The following is an 18,372-nucleotide window of genomic DNA, read 5'->3' on the forward strand; positions in this document are numbered from 1 at the left end:
GAAGGGTCAGAACAGGGCTGGTGAGGAGCAGCTGAGGGAGCTGGGGGTGTAGAAGGGCAGCAGAGCTGGTGAAGGGTCAGAACAGGGCTGGTGAGGAGCAGCTGAGGGAGCTGGGGGTGTTTAGCCTGGAGAAGAGGAGGCTGGGGGGAGACTTTCTGGCTCCCTGAGAGGAGGCTGAAGCCAGCTGGATGTTGGTCTCTCCTCCCAGATAACAAGTGATGGGACAAGAGGAAATGGCCTCAAGATGCACCAGGGGAGCTTTAGGTTGGACATGAGGAATAGTTTCTTCCCCAGAAGGGTTGCCAAGCTCTGGCCTAGGCTGCCCAGGGCAGTGGTGGAGTCCCCATCCCTGAAGGGACTTCAAAGCTGTGGTGCTGTGGTGCTGAGGGCCATGGCTTAGTGGTGAGCTGGCAGAGATGTGTTAATGGATGGACTCAATGATCCTAAAGGTCTGTTCCAACCTAAATGACTCTGATTCTGTAAGACCTCCTGCCTGGTGTGTGTGTTCCCAGCTTTCTGCTGGGGGGAGCCTTCCTGCTTGTGTAACTGCCCTGATTGTTAGGCTGGTAGCTGCAGTGGTCTTTGCAATGGGCTGTGCTTTAATGGGGGACTTGGTGATAAGATGTTTCCTCTGCACTGCTATGGAAAGGTGACCTAGAAATGGTTTCCATGGCAGTAGGATGTGGCACATGGCACATCTCGATGGCAGGGCTCAGAGAGGCCCCAGAGGCTCTGAAGTTTAAAACATGACCACATTTGAGAGTGACTTTCAAAGGACTCCCCAAACCTGTGGACATTGTTGGGTGACTATCAGTCCTTTGGTAGATGAGTCAGTGGAGTGCCTCAGCCCTGGGCAGGACAGATGTTTGCTCACAGGCCATGAGCAGCCATGCTGACTTCTGCTGTGGTACCCAGAGCAGATCTCTGCTGCGGAGGGCTGCAGGGCTTGACAAGAGGGCAAGCAGCACCTCTGCATGGGCTGGCTCCCTGCAGCTGCCAGCAACTTCCCACACCACAGCCTGGGCTCCAAACTGGTGACACATGGGTTTGATGGATGGACATCTGGATGGATAAAGAACTGGCTTGATGGCTGCACCCAAAGAGTGGCTGTCAATGGCTCCATGTCCCAATGGAGGCCAGGGACAAGTGGAGTCCCTCAGGGATCAGTCCTGGGACCAGGCTTGTTCAACATCTTTGTCTGTGCCATGGACAGAGGCATTGAGTGCACCCTCAGCAGGTTTGCTGCTGACACCAAGCTGTGTGGTGCAGCAGACAGGCTGGAGGGAAGGGATCCATCCAGAGGGACCTGGACAGGCTGCAGAGCTGGGCACAAGCCAACCTCAGGAGGTTCAACAAGACCAAGGGCAAGGTCCTGCAGCTGGGTCAGGGCAATCCCAAGGACAAATCCAGGCTGGGCAGGGACTGGCTGGAGAGCAGCCCTGAGGAGAGGGACTTGGGGGTGCTGGGGGAGGAGAAGCTCAGCAGGAGCCAGCAGTGAGCACTTGCAGCCCAGAGAGCCAAGCAGAGCCTGGGCTGCAGCAAGAGAAGTGTGGCCAGCAGGGCCAGGGAGGGGATTCTGCCCCTCTGCTCCACTCTGCTGAGACCACACCTGGAGCTCTGGGTCCAGTTCTGGAGCCTCTGTTCCAGGAAGGATCTGGAGGTGCTGGAAGGTGTCCAGAGAAGGGCCATGAGGATGAGCAGAGGGCTGGAGCTGCTCTGCTCTGAGGACAGACTGAGAGAGTTGGGGTTGTGCAGTCTGGAGAAGAGAAGTCTCTGAGGTGACCTTCTTGTGGCCTTGCAGTATCTGAAGGGGGCTACAAGAAAGCTGGGGAGGGACTTTTGAGAGTATCAGGGAGTGACAGGACTGGGGGGGAATGGAATAAAGCTGGAAGTGGGGAGATTCAGGCTGGAAGTGAGGAAGAAGTTCTTCCCCATGAGAGTGGTGAGAGCCTGGAATGGGTTGTCCAGGGAGGTGGTTGAGGCTCCATCCCTGGAGGTGTTTAAGGCCAGGCTGGATGAGGCTCTGGCCAGCCTGCTGTAGTGTGAGGTGTCCCTGGCCATGGCAGGGGGGTTGGAACTGGATGAGCCTTGTGGTCCCTTCCAACCTTGACTCATTCTATGATTCTAACTTCATGTCCAACATCAGCTTAAACCCAGGAAAGATCCTCCCAAGCTATTCCATATTCTTTACTTCAAAATAGTAATTTTTTTTTTTTAATTTAAATGCTGTCTTTAGCTTGACTCCTTTCACCCTCCACATACCTCCTCACTCACTCCGATTTTTTTTTTTTCAGCCTTCAGAGTTAGAAAATGCCTCACAAAGCACTGGAGCTCACCTTTATTAGGGAACTTTTTCTCCACTTGTAGTTGGTAGTGGGGAGGGAAGGGGGGGGGGGGAGGGTAAATCAATGAGAAATAATCAAATAATCAGCAAACCAAGAAACCCCAGGCAACAAAACCTTCCAGTACAGAAACCATCCCTGACTACCCCAGCACAACCACTCAGCTCTTATGACCTTCTCTCTCTGCAGTGAGGGCAGAGGTGAAGCCATTTGAATACTGATAATTGTTCAATGTCATCCTCCTGTCCTTGTTTACTCCTTGACAAAGATAAGTTATCTCATAGTTCTTGGGGGCAGAAGCATAAATCAGTCATTTACAGTTTGCCTTTTGCTCACAGGAGGACTGCTCCTCCAGAGCACCACAGGGAGCACAGCATCTCGGTGGGGTTCTGAAGCCTGTCCCCTCTCTCCTAGGTGAAGCTGCCTGGCAGGTGAAGATTGTGCTGCTGATCACCTGAAGTCAGTCTGTAGTGAAGAGACAGCCTCAGTAGGAACAGTGGTCATGCTCTCATCTAATGAGTCTGTAAGTAATTAGCTGTGCTACTACATGTTGTGTTAAATTACATAATCCCAGAACCCCAGCATGGGGGAGCTTGGAAGGGACCTCTGGGGATCATCCAGTCCAATCCCCCTGCTAAAGCAGGGCACCCACAGCAGCTTGTCCAGGATCACAGGATGTTAGGGGTTGGAAGGGACCTCTGAAGATCATCAAGTTCAACCCCCCTGCCAGGGCAGGACCATAGAATCTAGCACAGGAATACATCCAGATGGGCCTTGAAGGTCTCCCGAGAAGGAGACTCCACAGCCTCTCTGGGGAGCCTATAATCACAATGTCCATCTGGGTCTGGAATCTCTCCAGAGGGCTCTGATCTCAGCTGGTAACTTGTCACATGAACTCCTTCAAACCAGTTTTCTGCTGAACAAGGAAAAGCCTCTCTGATGTTGTCTACTTCTGCAAAACTTGAGCTGGGCACTTGCACTTGTTCAGAGCCCAGGCACCCTCTCAGGGATTTCTTTACTGAGAAGTCAGGGTGCCAGCAAAGAGCCATTTATTGGCATCTGCTAAATGTGCAACCAACCCCAAATCTGTGCAGGGATTTGAGATGCTGCATTTGGGGTGAAGCTTTTTAAACTGAGGGCTTTTGAGAGTCCTTTGTTCAGGTTTTGCCACAACAGGATTTATTTTTTTTTTTTTTTTTTAACCAAGTGAGTTTAAACTTTAACTGGTTTGTGCAAATCTATGATTTTGTTGTGTTGGTAGACAAGAAGTTATCCATGGGACAGCAATGTGCCCTTGTGCCAAGAAGGCCAATGGTCTCCTGGGGTGTATTCAGAAGAGTGTGGCCAGCAGGGCAAGGGAGATTCTCTTTCCTCTCTACCCTACCCTGCTGAGACCACATCGGGAGCATTGTGTTCAGTTCTGGGCTCCCCAGTTCAGGAGGGACAAGGATATACCAGAAAGTGTCTAAGAGAGGCAATGAGGATGCTGAAGGGACTGAAACATCTGTCTGATGAGAAAAGGCTGAGAGCCCTGGGGCTGTTTAGCCTAGAGAAGACTGAGAGGGGATCTGATCAATGTCTATAAATATCTGAAGGGTAGGTGGCAACAAGAAGGGGCCAGGCTCTTAGTGATGCCCAGCAACAGGAGAAGGGGCAATGGATACAAACTGGAACACAGCAACATGAGGAGAAAATTCTTTGGTGTGAGGGTGCTGGAGCCCTGGAGCAGGCTGCCCAGAGAGGTTGTGGAGTCTCCTTCTCTGGAGACTTTCAGGACCCACCTGGATGTGTTCCTGTGTGACCTGCCCTAGGTGACCCTGCTCCTGCAGGGTGGTTGGACTCAATGAGCTCTGGAGGTCCCTTCCAGTGTGATTCTGTGATTTTATGATTGTAGGTATGTGCTAGATGAGCAATTGCAGAGTGTGTTACTGTGAGGACTGCTCCAGTTCTCCTCTGCAGCAGTTTGGTGTGCAGTCAGCAGTGTGGGTAATGACAGCTCCTGTGCTGCTGTTTGAAATACTGATAATGAGACTTCATGAGGGATTCCAGTTTGTTCTTCATCTGGGAACAGATACAATACCCAAAATGGGAAAAAAACAACAACCAACCAACCAACAAACAAAACCCAGGTAGCTGCAATCTGCAATAATCACCTAACATAAGGACCTGGGTCTTTAAGAGAACCTAGAGGTTTGGGTTTGCTTCCTAGGATTATCACACAGCCTCTTTTGGACATGGTCCACAGAGGAAATCAAGCTGTGGAAAGCCACCTGCTTTTGAGGCAGAGAGAGAAATACTTCCATGGCATTGATTTCCAATCACGTATTTATACAGCTGCCCATGAAATATTGAGCAGCCTCAGCAACACCACTGACAGGCTCAGTATCAAACATGAAGGTAAAGTATTTAAAAGCCCTCAATGCTAAGGACACCAAAGGTCTTTCAGAGCAGAGTGCTCTGCTCTGCCTCAGAGTTCCAGCAAGAATCTGACTGTTCTGTTTCTTGATCCACCCTGAAGAGCAGATTCTCCTTATTGGAAATAAAGCAAGTCTGACTTGCTCCACATTAATTACTTTTGGGGGTTAAAATAATCGGCTTTTATCATTGAAAGGTTAATCAGCATACACTGCTGTGTCCAAAATGATTCCTGACAGAAGCATTTCTTAAAGAGAGACAAAAAAATCTCATAGCACTTGAACTGGCAAGATCATAGAATCATGGAATTGTCAGGGTTGAAGGCACCTCAAGGATCATCCAGTTCCAATCCCCCTGCCATGGGCAGGGACACCTCACACTACAGCAGGCTGGCCAGAGCCTCATCCAGCCTGGCCTTAAACACCTCCAGGGATGGGGCCTCAACCACCTCCCTGCACAACCCATTCCAGGCTCTCACTGCTCTCATGGGGAAGAACTTCTTCCTCATGTCCAGTCTGAATCCACAGGTATGACTTTGCTGCTTCTGATGTCTGTTAAATGCTGTTTATCTCCCTCTCTGGAGATACTCAAGACCTGCCTGGATGAGTTCCTGTGTGATCTCATATGGGTGCTCCTGCTCTGGCAGGGGGGTTGGACTGGATGATCTCTTGAGGCCCCTTCCAGCACCTAACGTTCTGTGATTTATCCACAGAAGTTTCCCTTTAACTCATTTGCCTCTTCCTCCACACAAGTTTAGGTTTCCAGGGCCATTTTCTGGTTTCCAGTTACAGATCACTGCTGCTCAGAGAAGCTGTGCAGTACTCAGACTATTCAGACTATGCTTCTACCCCCCTGCTGGCATGAGGGGATCAGCTGATAGATTTCTAGAAATCTATCAGAAAGTGAAGTGGAAACTCAGTGGTGAAAAAGTTGCTGGAGGTATCCGATCAGCATAGCAGCCTCAAGGTCTGTAGAAGTGAGGCTCATGCAACCCCCTCCCCTCCAAGTGTGCCTATAGAGAGTGGATAGAGTAAGAGAATGATAGAATCACTTTGGTTGGAAAGCCCTTTAAGATCATCCCCTCCAACCATTCTCTAACTACATCAAGGCTGGGGCTAAACTCTGGCCCTCAGCACCACAGCTCTGCCTCTTGGAAACCCCTCCAGGGACAGGGATTCAACCACCTCCCTGTGCAGCCTGGGCCAGTGTTTGAGAACCCTTGCAGGGAAGAAGTTTCTTCTAATGTCCAACCTAAACCTCCCCTGGTGCAACTTGAGGCCAATTTCTTCTGTCCTACCACTAGGGAGAAGAGACCAACCCCTTCTGGCTCCAAGCTCCTTTCAGGGAGTTGTGGAGAGTGTGAAGTTCTCCTTTCAGCACCCTTTTCTCTGGGCTAAACAAGCCCAGTTCCCCCACAAGACCTCTTCTCCAGATCCTCCACCAGCTTCAGTGCCCTGCATGTGGTGCTTGCTAATGTGACAGCAGCAGCTGCTGCAAAGTGACTTTTTCCACCTTTCCTTTCCCTGAGAGCCAGGGATTGGGGTTTGTACCTTTTCCAAGCAGTTAAATGTAACTTTCAATGTCATACCTAGGCAAGACAGCTGCAGGTTTCTACAGCATCTCTTTAATTGCAAATAGAAAATGCAGCAGAGAGGTAACAAATCTAACTTTGGAGTTAAATAAGGTGAATAACTGAATCAGAAACACAGACACACACACACAGAGTCTCTACAGGAGCCCTCCTGGCACACACTCATGTGCACTCTCATGACACAGTCTGTTTGTCACCTCTTTAGTCACCCATGCTAACACAGGCTGCCTTTTGCTTCTGAATGGAGCTGCCAAGAGAGCCACGAACTGTGCCCAGCCAGCACCTAACCAGAGCTGCAGAGAGGTCAGGTCAGTGTATTTGGAATGCTTTTTATTTGGTCAACCAGCACAGTCACAGGGCCATCATGCCAGGATGGTCAGGCTTCTGCCAGAGACGGTCCTTGCTCCAGAGTCCTGATGCCATGTGCATGTCCTCCCAGAAGCACCAAGCCAAGTCTCATGGCTGAGCTGATCCATCCCTGGGCTCTGCTGATCTGGACGAGTCCTGTTCCTTCAGGAAGAGCCCCTGCATGAAGGAGGAGTGTTGCTCAGCTGGTGCTGCAGGCTGCAGCTGGCAGTGCTGCTCAGCAGGAGATGACCAGAGGGTTGGACACGGACTGGCGGCTCTGGGCCTTCTCCACGGGCTGGCTCTGTAAGAGCTCGCAGGCTGCCAGCTCCTGCTGGAGAGTATCCAGGACTTCAAAGAGGTGGGCTTTGCCTTTGGGAAGAGAAGGGCAACTCTCATAATTTGGACAAAGACAGGAGGCTGCAGTTCACTAAAGGTAAGACAAGCTCTCTTCTCCATAGGGGCCATGCCAAGTAATTGCCATCAAATGTCTAAACCCTGAGAGCAAACAATGAGACCTGGTGGCCCTGTAAAAATCTGAGTGGAACTGGGGGCAAGGACTGTTTCCTGGGTCTCCTGCCACATGCACTGTCCCACTGAGTTGTGAGACACTTCAGTGAACAAAGGCTACCCCATCTCACAACAAAGAGCTGCCAATCCAACCACCCTCTTAGTCTTGTCAAGGAGGAAGGAAATGTCTGATTACAAAGATTTAGGAAAGCTGCTGAAGTCCTATCAAGAGCACAGCCAGGCATCCAGCAGCAGAGCAGATGGTTCGTGGCAGTGGAGATGCAGAAGGGACAGAGAGCTGCATAAGGTCACCTCACTTGTCAGGGTGGTTTTAGGAAGCTGTGCTGCAGCTACAGAGGGAGGTACTTTGCTTCAGCAGCATCACTAAAGGCTTCCTATGCAGGGTCAGTACTGGTACCTTCTGTGGGAACTAACAGTCTCTCCTCTTGTTCTCACCAGGAGCACATCTGGCCTGTGGCTCAGAGATGGTTTCTCTCCATGTTGATCTCCTGGGGTCATGAGAGGTCTGTTTGCTTCCTCTGCAGCCTCTCTGGAGCAGCACAGCTTAGCTCTGGGCTGCCTGTGCCCTGGATTGCTGGACACAGCTCACAGGAAGGCTTTGCAACTGCAGAACCCAGAAGGGTTTGTGCAGCGTTCTCCTTAACTCCCTGTTAATAACAGTCTCCAAAATGAAACCCTCAGGCCACCTCTAGCCTTTTAGAATCTTTTGACCCACTGTCTGCCTATTAAAAGCCTCTCCAAGGCATTTTCTTAGGCCAAGAACAGGATGTTCATTTCTTGAAGGCAAGTACAAATGCTCTGCTAATAGGAACAAAGTAATCAAACCTCAGCCTCCAGGCTGCCAGTCCCTTATGGGTCCTGCAAAGGCAGCTCTGGCACATCAGACCATTGTCAGGGGAAAAGAGCTGGCAGGTTTAATTTTCATGAGAGGAACACAAAAAGCTATTACTAGAGGAGTGAGCAGGTTTGAGCTGGTGTCTCTACAGAAAGGCTCTGTTTTGTCTGTCTTGTTTGGCTTGCAGCAGAGGAAGACCTGGGAGACAGGTGCCTTCCACACTCAGCTGTGTTTTCCACTTTCTCATCTCACTGAAACCCTGCAGAAATTGTGGGATACTCAATTGTTCCCCTAAGGCCAAATTCTAATTAAAAATTGGCTAAGGAAAAAAAAGCCCTGGATGTGTTCCTGATGTGTCCCAGCCTAGAAAGCATCACTTTTGGTAGGTGATCTTGCATCAGACTTCTTTCCCCCTAGCCAGTCCCCCAGGATTTGACCTATTTTTTCCCCTCCTCATCTGCTCATTATCTAGTGGTTTATCTCAGAGGACACACTCTTCCTGCTTCATGGTCTTTATGGGTGATTTATGGGCTGCACCAAGAGAAGCATAGCCAGCAGGGTGAGGGAGGTGATTCTCCCCCTCTACTCCACTCTGCTGAGACCCCACCTGGAGCTCTGTGTCCAGTTCTGCAGCCTCTGTTACGTAAGAGAGATATGGACATGCTGGAAGGTGTCCAGAGAAGGGCCATGAGGATGAGCAGAGGGCTGGAGCTGCTCTGTCATGAGGACAGGCTGAAAGAGTTGGGGTTGTTTAGTCTGGAGAAGAGAAGGCTCTCAGGAGACCTTCTTGTGTCCTTCCAGTATCTGATGTGGGCTACAAGAAAGCTGGGGAGGGACTTTTGAGGGTGTCAGGGAGTGACAGGACTGGGGGGAATAGAACAAAACTAGAAATGGGGAGATTCAGATTGGATGTTAGGAAGAAATTCTTCCCCATGAGGATGGTGAGAGACTGGCAGAGGTTGCCCAGGGAGGTGGTGGAAGCCTCATCCCTGGAGGTTTTTGCAGCCAGGCTGGATGTGGCTGTGAGCACCCTGCTGTGGTGTGAGGTGTCCCTGCCCTTGGCAGGGGGTTGGAAATGGATGAGCCTTGAGGTCCCATCCAACCCTAACATTCTATAGAGATTCTATGATTGATTTCCTTACCTGGCTGAGGGTCAGGGCAGGATTCCAAAGTGCTCAGCAAGATTTTCCCCAGGGCTCGCTTGGACACGTTCTTTAAAAAACAAACCATTGTTAGAGCACAGGGAGGGCCTTCACCTCCTTAAAGGGGTGCAAGAGAATCAAGCAGCATGTGACAACTAACCAAGGTGAAACTGCAGCCTGATAACACAGGATTTGACAGTGCCTTTATCTTCAAGCATTTCAGCCGAGATGCTGCTCAAATAATAGCAGCCTGTGGAAGGCTGCAGTCCTTTAACACAGCTTCAGAAAGAGGAATGATGATTATTCAGTGGAAAAACACAGAGTTTTCCAGAGCCTGTGCCTGAAGAAACCTAGCTGGCAGAGAGTGTAAGCAGGGCATGCACCACGACAGCTTGGTCAGTCCTCTGTTGAAATGTGATCAAGCAGACTTTGTGGTGTGGTCTCAGACAGGCTGCTCAGCCCCAGCTGTTCTAGGAACCATTTGGAAGCCTTTTAGGTACAAAGAAGTTAGAAGAGATTGCGTGTGCTGTGCCCACTGCTGGCTACACACTCAGATGGAAGGAGCACTACCCACAGCGAGAGGACTGGAAAAGCTACTCAGGGTCAGAATGGTGTTTTGCTGTCAGAAAAAACCTCCTGGGATGTTACATAAGGGGTCTGGAAAAACAAATCTCCTTAATTTGCATCCAGACACTAATGCCTGCTTGCTGGGAGATGGTCTTGCAATCAGTTTAATTAGCACTTGGAGCGCCCAGATCTGCAGGGACAGCTAGCTCTTGTTAAAGCTTCAAGAAGTGAAAATAGATGGAAGATGTTCTGGCAGAAGGAGGATGCAGCTCCCACCAGCCCAGGCAAAGCTGGCCCTGCTTTACTGGTCATCTGCCTTCTGCTTGTCTCCCCCAGTGGGGACTGGGGCACAGTGGGCAGCAAGTGTGCTGGGATTGGACCTGACCTCAGCTGCACAGCGCCAGGTTTCCACAGCCCCAACGGGAGGTGCATTTGCCTCTGGACAGCCACTGCTTTGTGGTAGCTTCTGTTGCAGATGAGATGCATGGGATATGGACAACATGAAGCTGAACGTGCTGGGGAAGTGCCAGCTGAACCCACAGCTGCTGAGGAATCAGCTCTCTTTTGTCTGAAGTGCATCCCACCAGGGATTTGGGGGATGTTTGCTGAGCTCTGCTGGGAATGCTGTCCAGGATCTTGCTTGTTGGCAGCTGTGTCAGTGCTGTGGGAGCTGGCAGCACAGGGTGGCATGGTTCCAGCAATGACTGGCATTAAGTGCTATTATCCCTGCCACATGGCACACAGTGTGTGCTGAATTATCTCCTAAGCAGCAATGATTTGCAGTGATACAACTGGCCAGTGAATGGCATCTTCAGGTCTTGACACAGAAGAGCAAATTATGCTTCTTGCCAGTCATGGTCTGTACCAGATGAAGCCTTTGCTGGTTTACTGATGCATGCAGCAGACTTGCAATAGGAAAGCAGAATTCCCATGTCAAGTGCTAAAACAGGATACCAAATTATGGGATATTGCACTTGTTCCCTAGAGTCATCAGTGGAACATGAGCACATTTCAAAGAAAGTCAAGTGATCATCTGAGGAGGCATTCTCATCTCACACACAGCAGGCAAGGCTGTGCTGGGAATTGAAGAGAACCCCCACTCATGCTCAAAGAGATCAGTTCCTAGCAGTCCAGTCCTACAGATGAGCCAATGTGCCCATCTTCTGGCCAGCCCTTACCATTAGCTATTGCCCAGCAGGAGATTTAATCTGCTTTTTTTTGAAAGGACTGAACTGCCACACTGGCCACCTACCTCTGGGATGTTATTGCTTCAGCTTTTATAAATCCATATTTGGATTATGAATTGGGAAGGAAACTTCTTACCAAAAATAGCTCTCTGGTAAATAGTAAAGGGGTTTGCCCCTTGACTCAGTGTTATGTTAGGATGCAGTTAAACAAAAGGTCCTTTTCTAGAAGGAAAAGAGAATCTTCTAGAATCTTTCTGATTAACAGCATTTTTGTTTTCCTTGTTTCCTCTGCCTGTTTTTGTTTAGAGGCTAAAGAGAGCTTGGAGTGCCAGACTCCAAGATATCCCTAGGGCTGCTTTTAGAAAGTCAGTCCTAGGGGCCTGAAGTTTTTCTGCAATCACTGGGCCATTCTCAGGGCAAACCCATGTCCAGATGTGTGCTGGTGTAAAGGACTTTGTACTTCCTAGAAGGCTTAAACATACTTTTTTAGTTTGGAAAGGACACTCCCCAGAGCAGTTTTAAGCCTCTGGGCTGCCTTTTTTTTACCATACCAAGTCTCGAAGCTGTTGAAGAAGCTGTAAGACATCCATGAGCTTTTCTTCCACCAGTGACAGCCTAACTCTCTCAGTCTCCAACATCTGCAGCTCCATCTTCAGCAGTTCAGTCTCCTCCACCTTTTGCTGCAGTTCACCTAGCAGTGGGCCTCTCACCTGGACAATGACACAGGAAATGAGAAGCACTGGAGCTTTGCACTCTCTCTTCCCCACCAACTGCAGAAGATTCTTTTGAAACAAGAGCATTTCTCTAAGGTGCCAGGGAGAGTGGAGAGTCAGTAGCTGCTAGGAAATGCATGCAGTGCATAATGGCAGCTCCTCCAACGCTGGCTGCCAGCAGATCAGTCACCAGTTTTAAAGCCTAGCATGTTTGCTAACCTTTGGCATTCCTGTCACCTTCCATGAAGCAGAGCTGATGTGCATGTCCTCACCAATGTCACCACATCTTTGGCTTGCAACTCCTACATGTCAATCACAGAATCACAGACAGTTTGGGTTGGAAAGGACCTTTCAAGATCACCTAGTGCAGCCCCACTGCAGTCAGCAGGGATGTCTGCAACCAGACCAGGTCGCTCACAGCCTCATACAATCATCTGTACATTAAGTGAAACAAGAAGGTAATTAGCTAATTTTCATCATCATCATCATAGAATGGTTTGGGTAGGAAGGGACCTTAAAGATCACCTAGTTCCTACCCCCTGCTGTGGGCAGGGACACCCAACCTGGCCTTGAACACCTCTCCAAGGAGGGGGCATCCACAGCCTCCCTGGGCAACCTCTTCCAGTGTCTCACCACCCTCACTGCCAAGAACTTCTTCCTAATCTCCAGCCTCAATCTCCCCTCTTCAGCTCAAACCATTAACCCTTGTCCTAGCACTACAAGCCCTGGAGCATCTCTGTGAGGAAGAAAGGCTGAGAGCCCTGGGGCTGCTGAGCCTGGAGAAGAGCAGCCCCAGAGGGGATCTTCTCAGTTCTCAGCAAGAGCTAAAGGGTGGGAGGCAAGAGGATGGGGCCAGCCTCTTCTCAGTGGTGTCCAGCAACAGGACCAGGGGCAACAGGCACAAACTGGAATCCAGGGGGCTCCACCTGAACATGAGGACAAACTTCTCTGCTGTGAGCCCTGGAGCAGGCGCCCAGAGAGGCTGTAGAGACTCCTTATCTGGAGGCTTTCAAAAGCCACTTGGACATATTCCCATGCAACCTGATCTAGGTGAACCTGTGTTAGCAGGGGAGTTGGAGTGGATGATCCCCAGAGGCCCTTCCAACCCCCACCACCCTGAGATTCTGTGATTCTGTGAATAAAAGCAATCTTCTCTCTCAATCATTCTTGTGCCCAGCATTCTGAAATCCCTTGTTGCATCTCCCAATCTAAATATGCTCATTAATATTCCACTGAGAAACAAAATCATGTTTGGGTTGTGAGCCAGAGCTGGTGCCTCTGTTAATCCCTTTGTGTTGTCCTCCTTTGTATCTTTAGTGCAGTTTGCAGTTCTAGAAATAACTAAGGAGAGAGTTGAACTCACCAGGGTCTTGTATGCAGGCTGCTTAAATAGACTTTTTATTTTTTTGGTGGAAATTTCTACCCTAATTAATTTTAATAGATGGAATAGATTGTAATGTATTGGAAGGAACTTCCAGGCCATAAAACACAAGTGTCATAGAATCATAAAATTATTAGGGTAGGGCTGGAAGGGACCTCAAGGCTCAGCCAGTTCCAACCCCCCTGCCATGAGCAGGGACACCTCACACTACAGCAGGTTGCTCACAGCCACATCCAGCCTGGCTGCAAAAACCTCCAGGCATGAGGCTTCCACCACCTCCCTGGGCAACCTGTTCCAGTGTCTCACCAGCCTCATGGTGTAAAACTTCTTCCTAACATCCAATCTGAATCTCCCCACTTCTAGTTTTGCTCCAGTGTCACCAGAGTGAAACAGGAAAACAATCCTCAGCCTTCCAGAAGGTCACTTTAGGTTTTGACAGTGCTAATGGTATGTGTTAGTTTGTGTTTGTTCCCCTACCTGATGGAAATCAGTCTGTTCATTAGCTGTCCATGAGCTTTGTCCTGTGTGCCACCCCCACTCTCCTGAGCTCTACAGCAGTTCTAGAAGTTTGGATGACTTAATCTAATCCACCTGCCAAGCCATGAGTCAGCATCCCTGTGTGTGTTGAACACCCCTTTTAGATGAACACATGAAGACCTTCCCCTGTGGAGAGCCAGTTTGTCACCATCCATCTGGCAGCAGCTCAGCTGGGACTCTGGAGGCTGTGGGAGGTCTTCAATGAATTAAACTTCTGGTTTCCTTAATTATATTGCTGATTGCCTCCACGTTGTAAATGCCATCTGGCACAGATAGGGACTGAAGACACAAAGGAGTTCTCTTCCCCTGGAGAGCTGAGGCCATGTCATACCAATTAACAGAGAGCTACAAAGGTCATTGGGTTTAAGTCTAAAATAGACTTTCCTGACACACAGCCTACTTCAACACCCACCTTCTCACCTACCAGGCTGCTGCTTTCCTGATGTCTTTGTTTCATTCATAGGTAACAATTAACATGTTTTTGCTCTACCTACTGTGCTTGAAGACAATGGCTTAGTGTGCCATCAAAAGATTCACCCATATCACTTTCCCTGACTAGGTCACATCTAGCACCTCTATTTACCTCATCAATATCTGCACTGAGATAATAAAGAAAATATTAGGAATGACAGAAGGAAAAGCTTCTTCACCTTTAGGGTGACAGAGCCCTGGAGCAGGCTGCCCAGAGAGGTTGTGGAGTCTCCTTCTCTGGAGAGATGCCAACCCCCCCTGGCCCTTGTGATCCTGGGCAAGCTGCTGTGGGTGCCCTGCTTTAGCAGGGGGGTTGGACTGGGTGATCTCCAGAGGTCCCTTCCAACCCTCACCATGCTGGGATCCTGTGATTGCTAAACCTAAGCTACTTTCAAAACACACTGAGGAGGGCTGGTCAGTAGTTAACTACCTGGCAGTGCTGGACTAAGGTTTGGACCTGATGGTCTTAAAGGTCTTTTCCAACCAAAGTGGTTCTGTGACTGTGCATATGAAGCATATTGTCAGCTTTTCTCCTTCACAAGGAGAGCAGAACTTGAAGAGTGCAGAGAAGCATAACAGAAATGATGGTTTTCATAGCAAGAGGGCTGAGGCAGACCAGGAATGGTGGCACCTGAGGAGAATTTCTGGCAGCAAAAATCTGTCAAATCATGAAGATCATTTGCTGATTCCCCAAGGTGACAGTGGATGATCAGGCAGGAGATTTAAAGCTAACAAACCCAAATCCTCTGAACCTGTTCCTTTCTAACCAGTGTGTAGGAGTCCTTGCCCTTAGATACCAAAAGCATCAATTACCTTTAAAGAAAGGAAAGAAAAATCCATGGTAAAGATAACTCTGATCCTAGCCCTTAAATGCAACACTCCACCCAACATCCAGTTGGAGATGTGTCTATCCCTGGTGTTTGGGGAAGCAGCTGAGCAACAGCAAGAGCTAAATCCTCATTGCTTTTCTCTAAGCAACTTCTGCTTGCCATCAGGTGCCTGATATTAGGATGAACTTCCCATTTGCCCCTGTATGGCAGGTCCTAAACTGATTGTCTTTTGCATGCAGTTGGTATGCAAGCTTTCCCAGGAACTAACTGGCATTTGCTGGCAACACTACACTCAGCAGCCTGTCACTTTGTTTTTAGAATTCACTCAGGCTTTCTCCATTCTCTTTAGGTCCTGACACTATCTAGATGTGACAGTTCTCAGAACTTTTTTATCCCCTGGTTTGAAAAAAATCTTAGGCTGAAGCAATTATTAGTTGGTGTTTGGGAGCGCTGCTCTTGCTACAAAACTAAGTTTCTTGTTCGTTAGCTCTGTTGTTGTCTAGTTTTTAGCATTGAGCACCTCCAGCTAGATGTATCTAGGGACATGTATAAGGTCATCAGAGTGCCTGGTGGTTTATTTGCTAAGCAGATATATTGATAGAGTCATACAATTATTGCGGTTGGAAAAGACCTTTAAGATCATAGAAACATAGAATTGTTAAGGTTGGAAGGGACCTCAAGTATAATCCAGTTCCAAACCCCCTCCCATGGGCAGGGACACCTCAGACTAGATCAGGTTGCTCAGAGCCACATCCAGCCTGGCTTAAAAACCTCCAGGGATGAGGCTTCCACCACCTCCTTGGGCAACCTGGGATCATTGAGTCCAACCATTCTCTAACTCTGCCAAAGCTGGGTCTAAACCATGTCCCTCAGTACCACATCTCTGCCTCTTTCAACACCTCCAGGGATGGGGATTCAACCACCTCCCTGGACAGCCTGTGCCAGGCTTTGAGAACCCTTCCAGGGAGGAATTTTCTTCTAATGTCCAACCTAAAGCTTCCCTGGTAAAATCTGAGGTCATTTCTTCTCATCCTATCACTTGTTCCTTGGGAGAAGAGACCAATCCAACCTCCTTTCAGGGAGCGGCAAAGAGCACAATTAGCTTTCCACAATTAAAACTTGCTTGGTGTTAACTACAGGATCAGTCACCTTCTTGGAAAGGAATTACTTCTTTCTTTGTCTCTTTTGTGGCATTCAGAAGATACCTACAGTTGCACAGAGGATAGAAATGCTGGCTAAAGGAAAGTGAGAGGGTTTGAGAGCAGCTTTCTAGCAGGCTCAGGATGATTCACCCTGCTGATTTAAATTCATGTCGCAGTGAGTTGGCACTATGTCTGCTTCACCTCCCTGCCTGTCATTAAATCAAGAGCAACAGATGTCATTTCTCTCCTGGAATTCTCTATTAATCTACTGATAATGGTGCTTTGCAGAACAAGGTGCACAGAACTAATAACCATCAGCAGAGATTAGGAAGGCAATATGATACTGCAGAAAAAGATGAGGACCTCTGGGGGGAAAAAATAAAACAAGAAGCCAACTGGCACCCAGCACTGCTGAGGCCACACCTTGAGTACTGGCTCCAGGTTTAGGCACTGCAGTATAAGAAAGATATTGAGGTGCTGAAGGGTGTCCAGAGAAGGGCAACAAAGTTGGGGAGGGGTTTGGAGAGCAGGTCTGGTGAGAAGAGGCTGAGGGAGCTGGGATTGCTTAGCCTGAAGAAGAGGAGGCTGAGAGGAGAACTCATTGCTCTCTACAGCTACCTGAAAGGAGGTTGCAGTGGGGCCAGTGTTGGCCTCTTCTAAGTAACTAACAGGACAAGAGGAAATGGCCTCAAGCCGCACCAGGGGAGGTTTAGGATGGATATTAGAAACAATTTCTTTCCTGCAAGAGTGGTCAGGCATTGGAACAGGCTGTCCAGGGAGGTGATGGAGTCACCATCCCTGGAGGTGTTAAAAAATGAGTAGCTGTAGCACTTTGGGACATGGCCTAGTAGTCATAGAGGTGTTGGGAAGAAGGTTGGATTTGAGGATCTTAGAGGTAGTTTCCATCCTCAATGATTCTATGATTCTCTTCCTAGAGGAAGGTAGCTCCTTCATGTGGGTAAAAACAAATGGAGATTTGAATGTGGGCTGATGTTAAGCAGCCCAGAAGGAAGCTTAGTCTTGCTCTGTGGAGCAAGGAATAAATTGTGACTGAATGCTACAACTTGTGTACGACACAAGTTATGATTTTATGCTGCTTTTAAATTTATTTTCTCTTTCATTTCATTTAGCCGAGGGAAAAATGATAGGAAATATAAATCCCAAAGAATTGCAACATAGAGAGAAGTTGTGTGTTTTACTCTTGAAACAGTTTGCTGATTAATATAACCCTTCCAGAACTACTGAAATCACAAACCACTGAGGAAGCCCTACCTGAACCTTAAGACAGAGCAGATCAAAACAATGCACGAGACGCAAGACCACTGCTGGCATTTACATCTATGCCCATCCAGGGCTGAAGTTTGAGTATTTCAAGAGTAAGATCCCAAGGGACTGCAAGAACGCTGCAGGGGGGACCGCCCAGAACGCTGCAGGGGGGACCACCCAGAACGCTGCACGGGGGGACCGCCCAGAACGCTGCACTGGGGACTGCCCAGAACGCTGCAGGGGGGACCGCCCAGAACGCTGCACTGGGGACCGCCCAGAACGCTGTAGTGGGGAGCGCCCAGAACGCTGTAGGGGGGACGGCCCAGAACGCTGCAGGGGGGACCGCCCAGAACGCTGCACAGGGGGACCGCCCAGAACGCTGCACGGGGGACCGCCCAGAACGCTGCAGGGGGGACCGCCCAAAACGCTGCAGGGGGGACCGCCCAAAACGCTGCATTGAGGACCGCCCAGAACGCTGCAGGGGGGACCGCCCAAAACGCTGCAGGGGGGACCGCCCAAAACGCTGCAGGGGGGACCGCCCAAAACGCTGCACTGAGGACCGCCCAGAACGCTGCACTGGGGACGGCCCAGAACGCTGTAGTGGGGACTGCCCAGAACGCTGCAGGGGGGACGGCCCAGAACGCTGCAGGGGGGACGGCCCAGAACGCTGCAGGGGGAACTGTCCAGAACGCTGCAGGGGGAACTGCCCAGAACGCTGCAATGGGGACTGCCCAGAACGCTGCAGGGGGACTGCCCAGAACGCTGCAGGGAGGACTGCCCAGAACGCTGCAGGGAGGACTGCCCAGAACGCTGCAGGGGGAACTGTCCAGAACGCTGCAGGGGGGACTGTCCAGAACGCTGCAATGGGGACTGCCCAGAACGCTGCACGGGGGACTGTCCAGAACGCTGTAAGGGAGGACTGCCCAGAACGCTGCAATGGGGACTGCCCAGAACGCTGCAATGGGGACTGCCCAGAACGCTGCAATGGGGACTGCCCAGAACGCTGCAGGGGGGACTGCCCAGAACGCTGCACGGGGGACTGCCCAGAACGCTGCACGGGGGGGGCTGCCCAGAATG

General features: G+C 49.8%; 1 protein-coding gene across 1 annotated transcript in view; it reads right to left on the bottom strand.

Moving 5' to 3' along the window:
- Window positions 1-6,931: 6,931 nt before the first annotated feature.
- The window catches only part of EFCC1 (EF-hand and coiled-coil domain containing 1), a 72,395-nt gene continuing 60,954 nt past the window's right edge, over window positions 6,932-18,372 (bottom strand). The window contains exons 6-8 of the mRNA XM_054387569.1: window positions 11,507-11,665; window positions 9,202-9,271; window positions 6,932-7,065 (exon numbers count right to left, since the gene is read on the bottom strand). Of these exons, the coding sequence (XP_054243544.1) occupies window positions 6,932-7,065; window positions 9,202-9,271; window positions 11,507-11,665 (363 nt within the window). The remainder of the gene's footprint in view (window positions 7,066-9,201; window positions 9,272-11,506; window positions 11,666-18,372) is intronic.

The sequence above is a fragment of the Indicator indicator genome, chromosome 15 (genome assembly GCF_027791375.1).
Source record: "Indicator indicator isolate 239-I01 chromosome 15, UM_Iind_1.1, whole genome shotgun sequence".
NCBI classification, from domain to species: Eukaryota; Metazoa; Chordata; class Aves; order Piciformes; family Indicatoridae; genus Indicator; species Indicator indicator.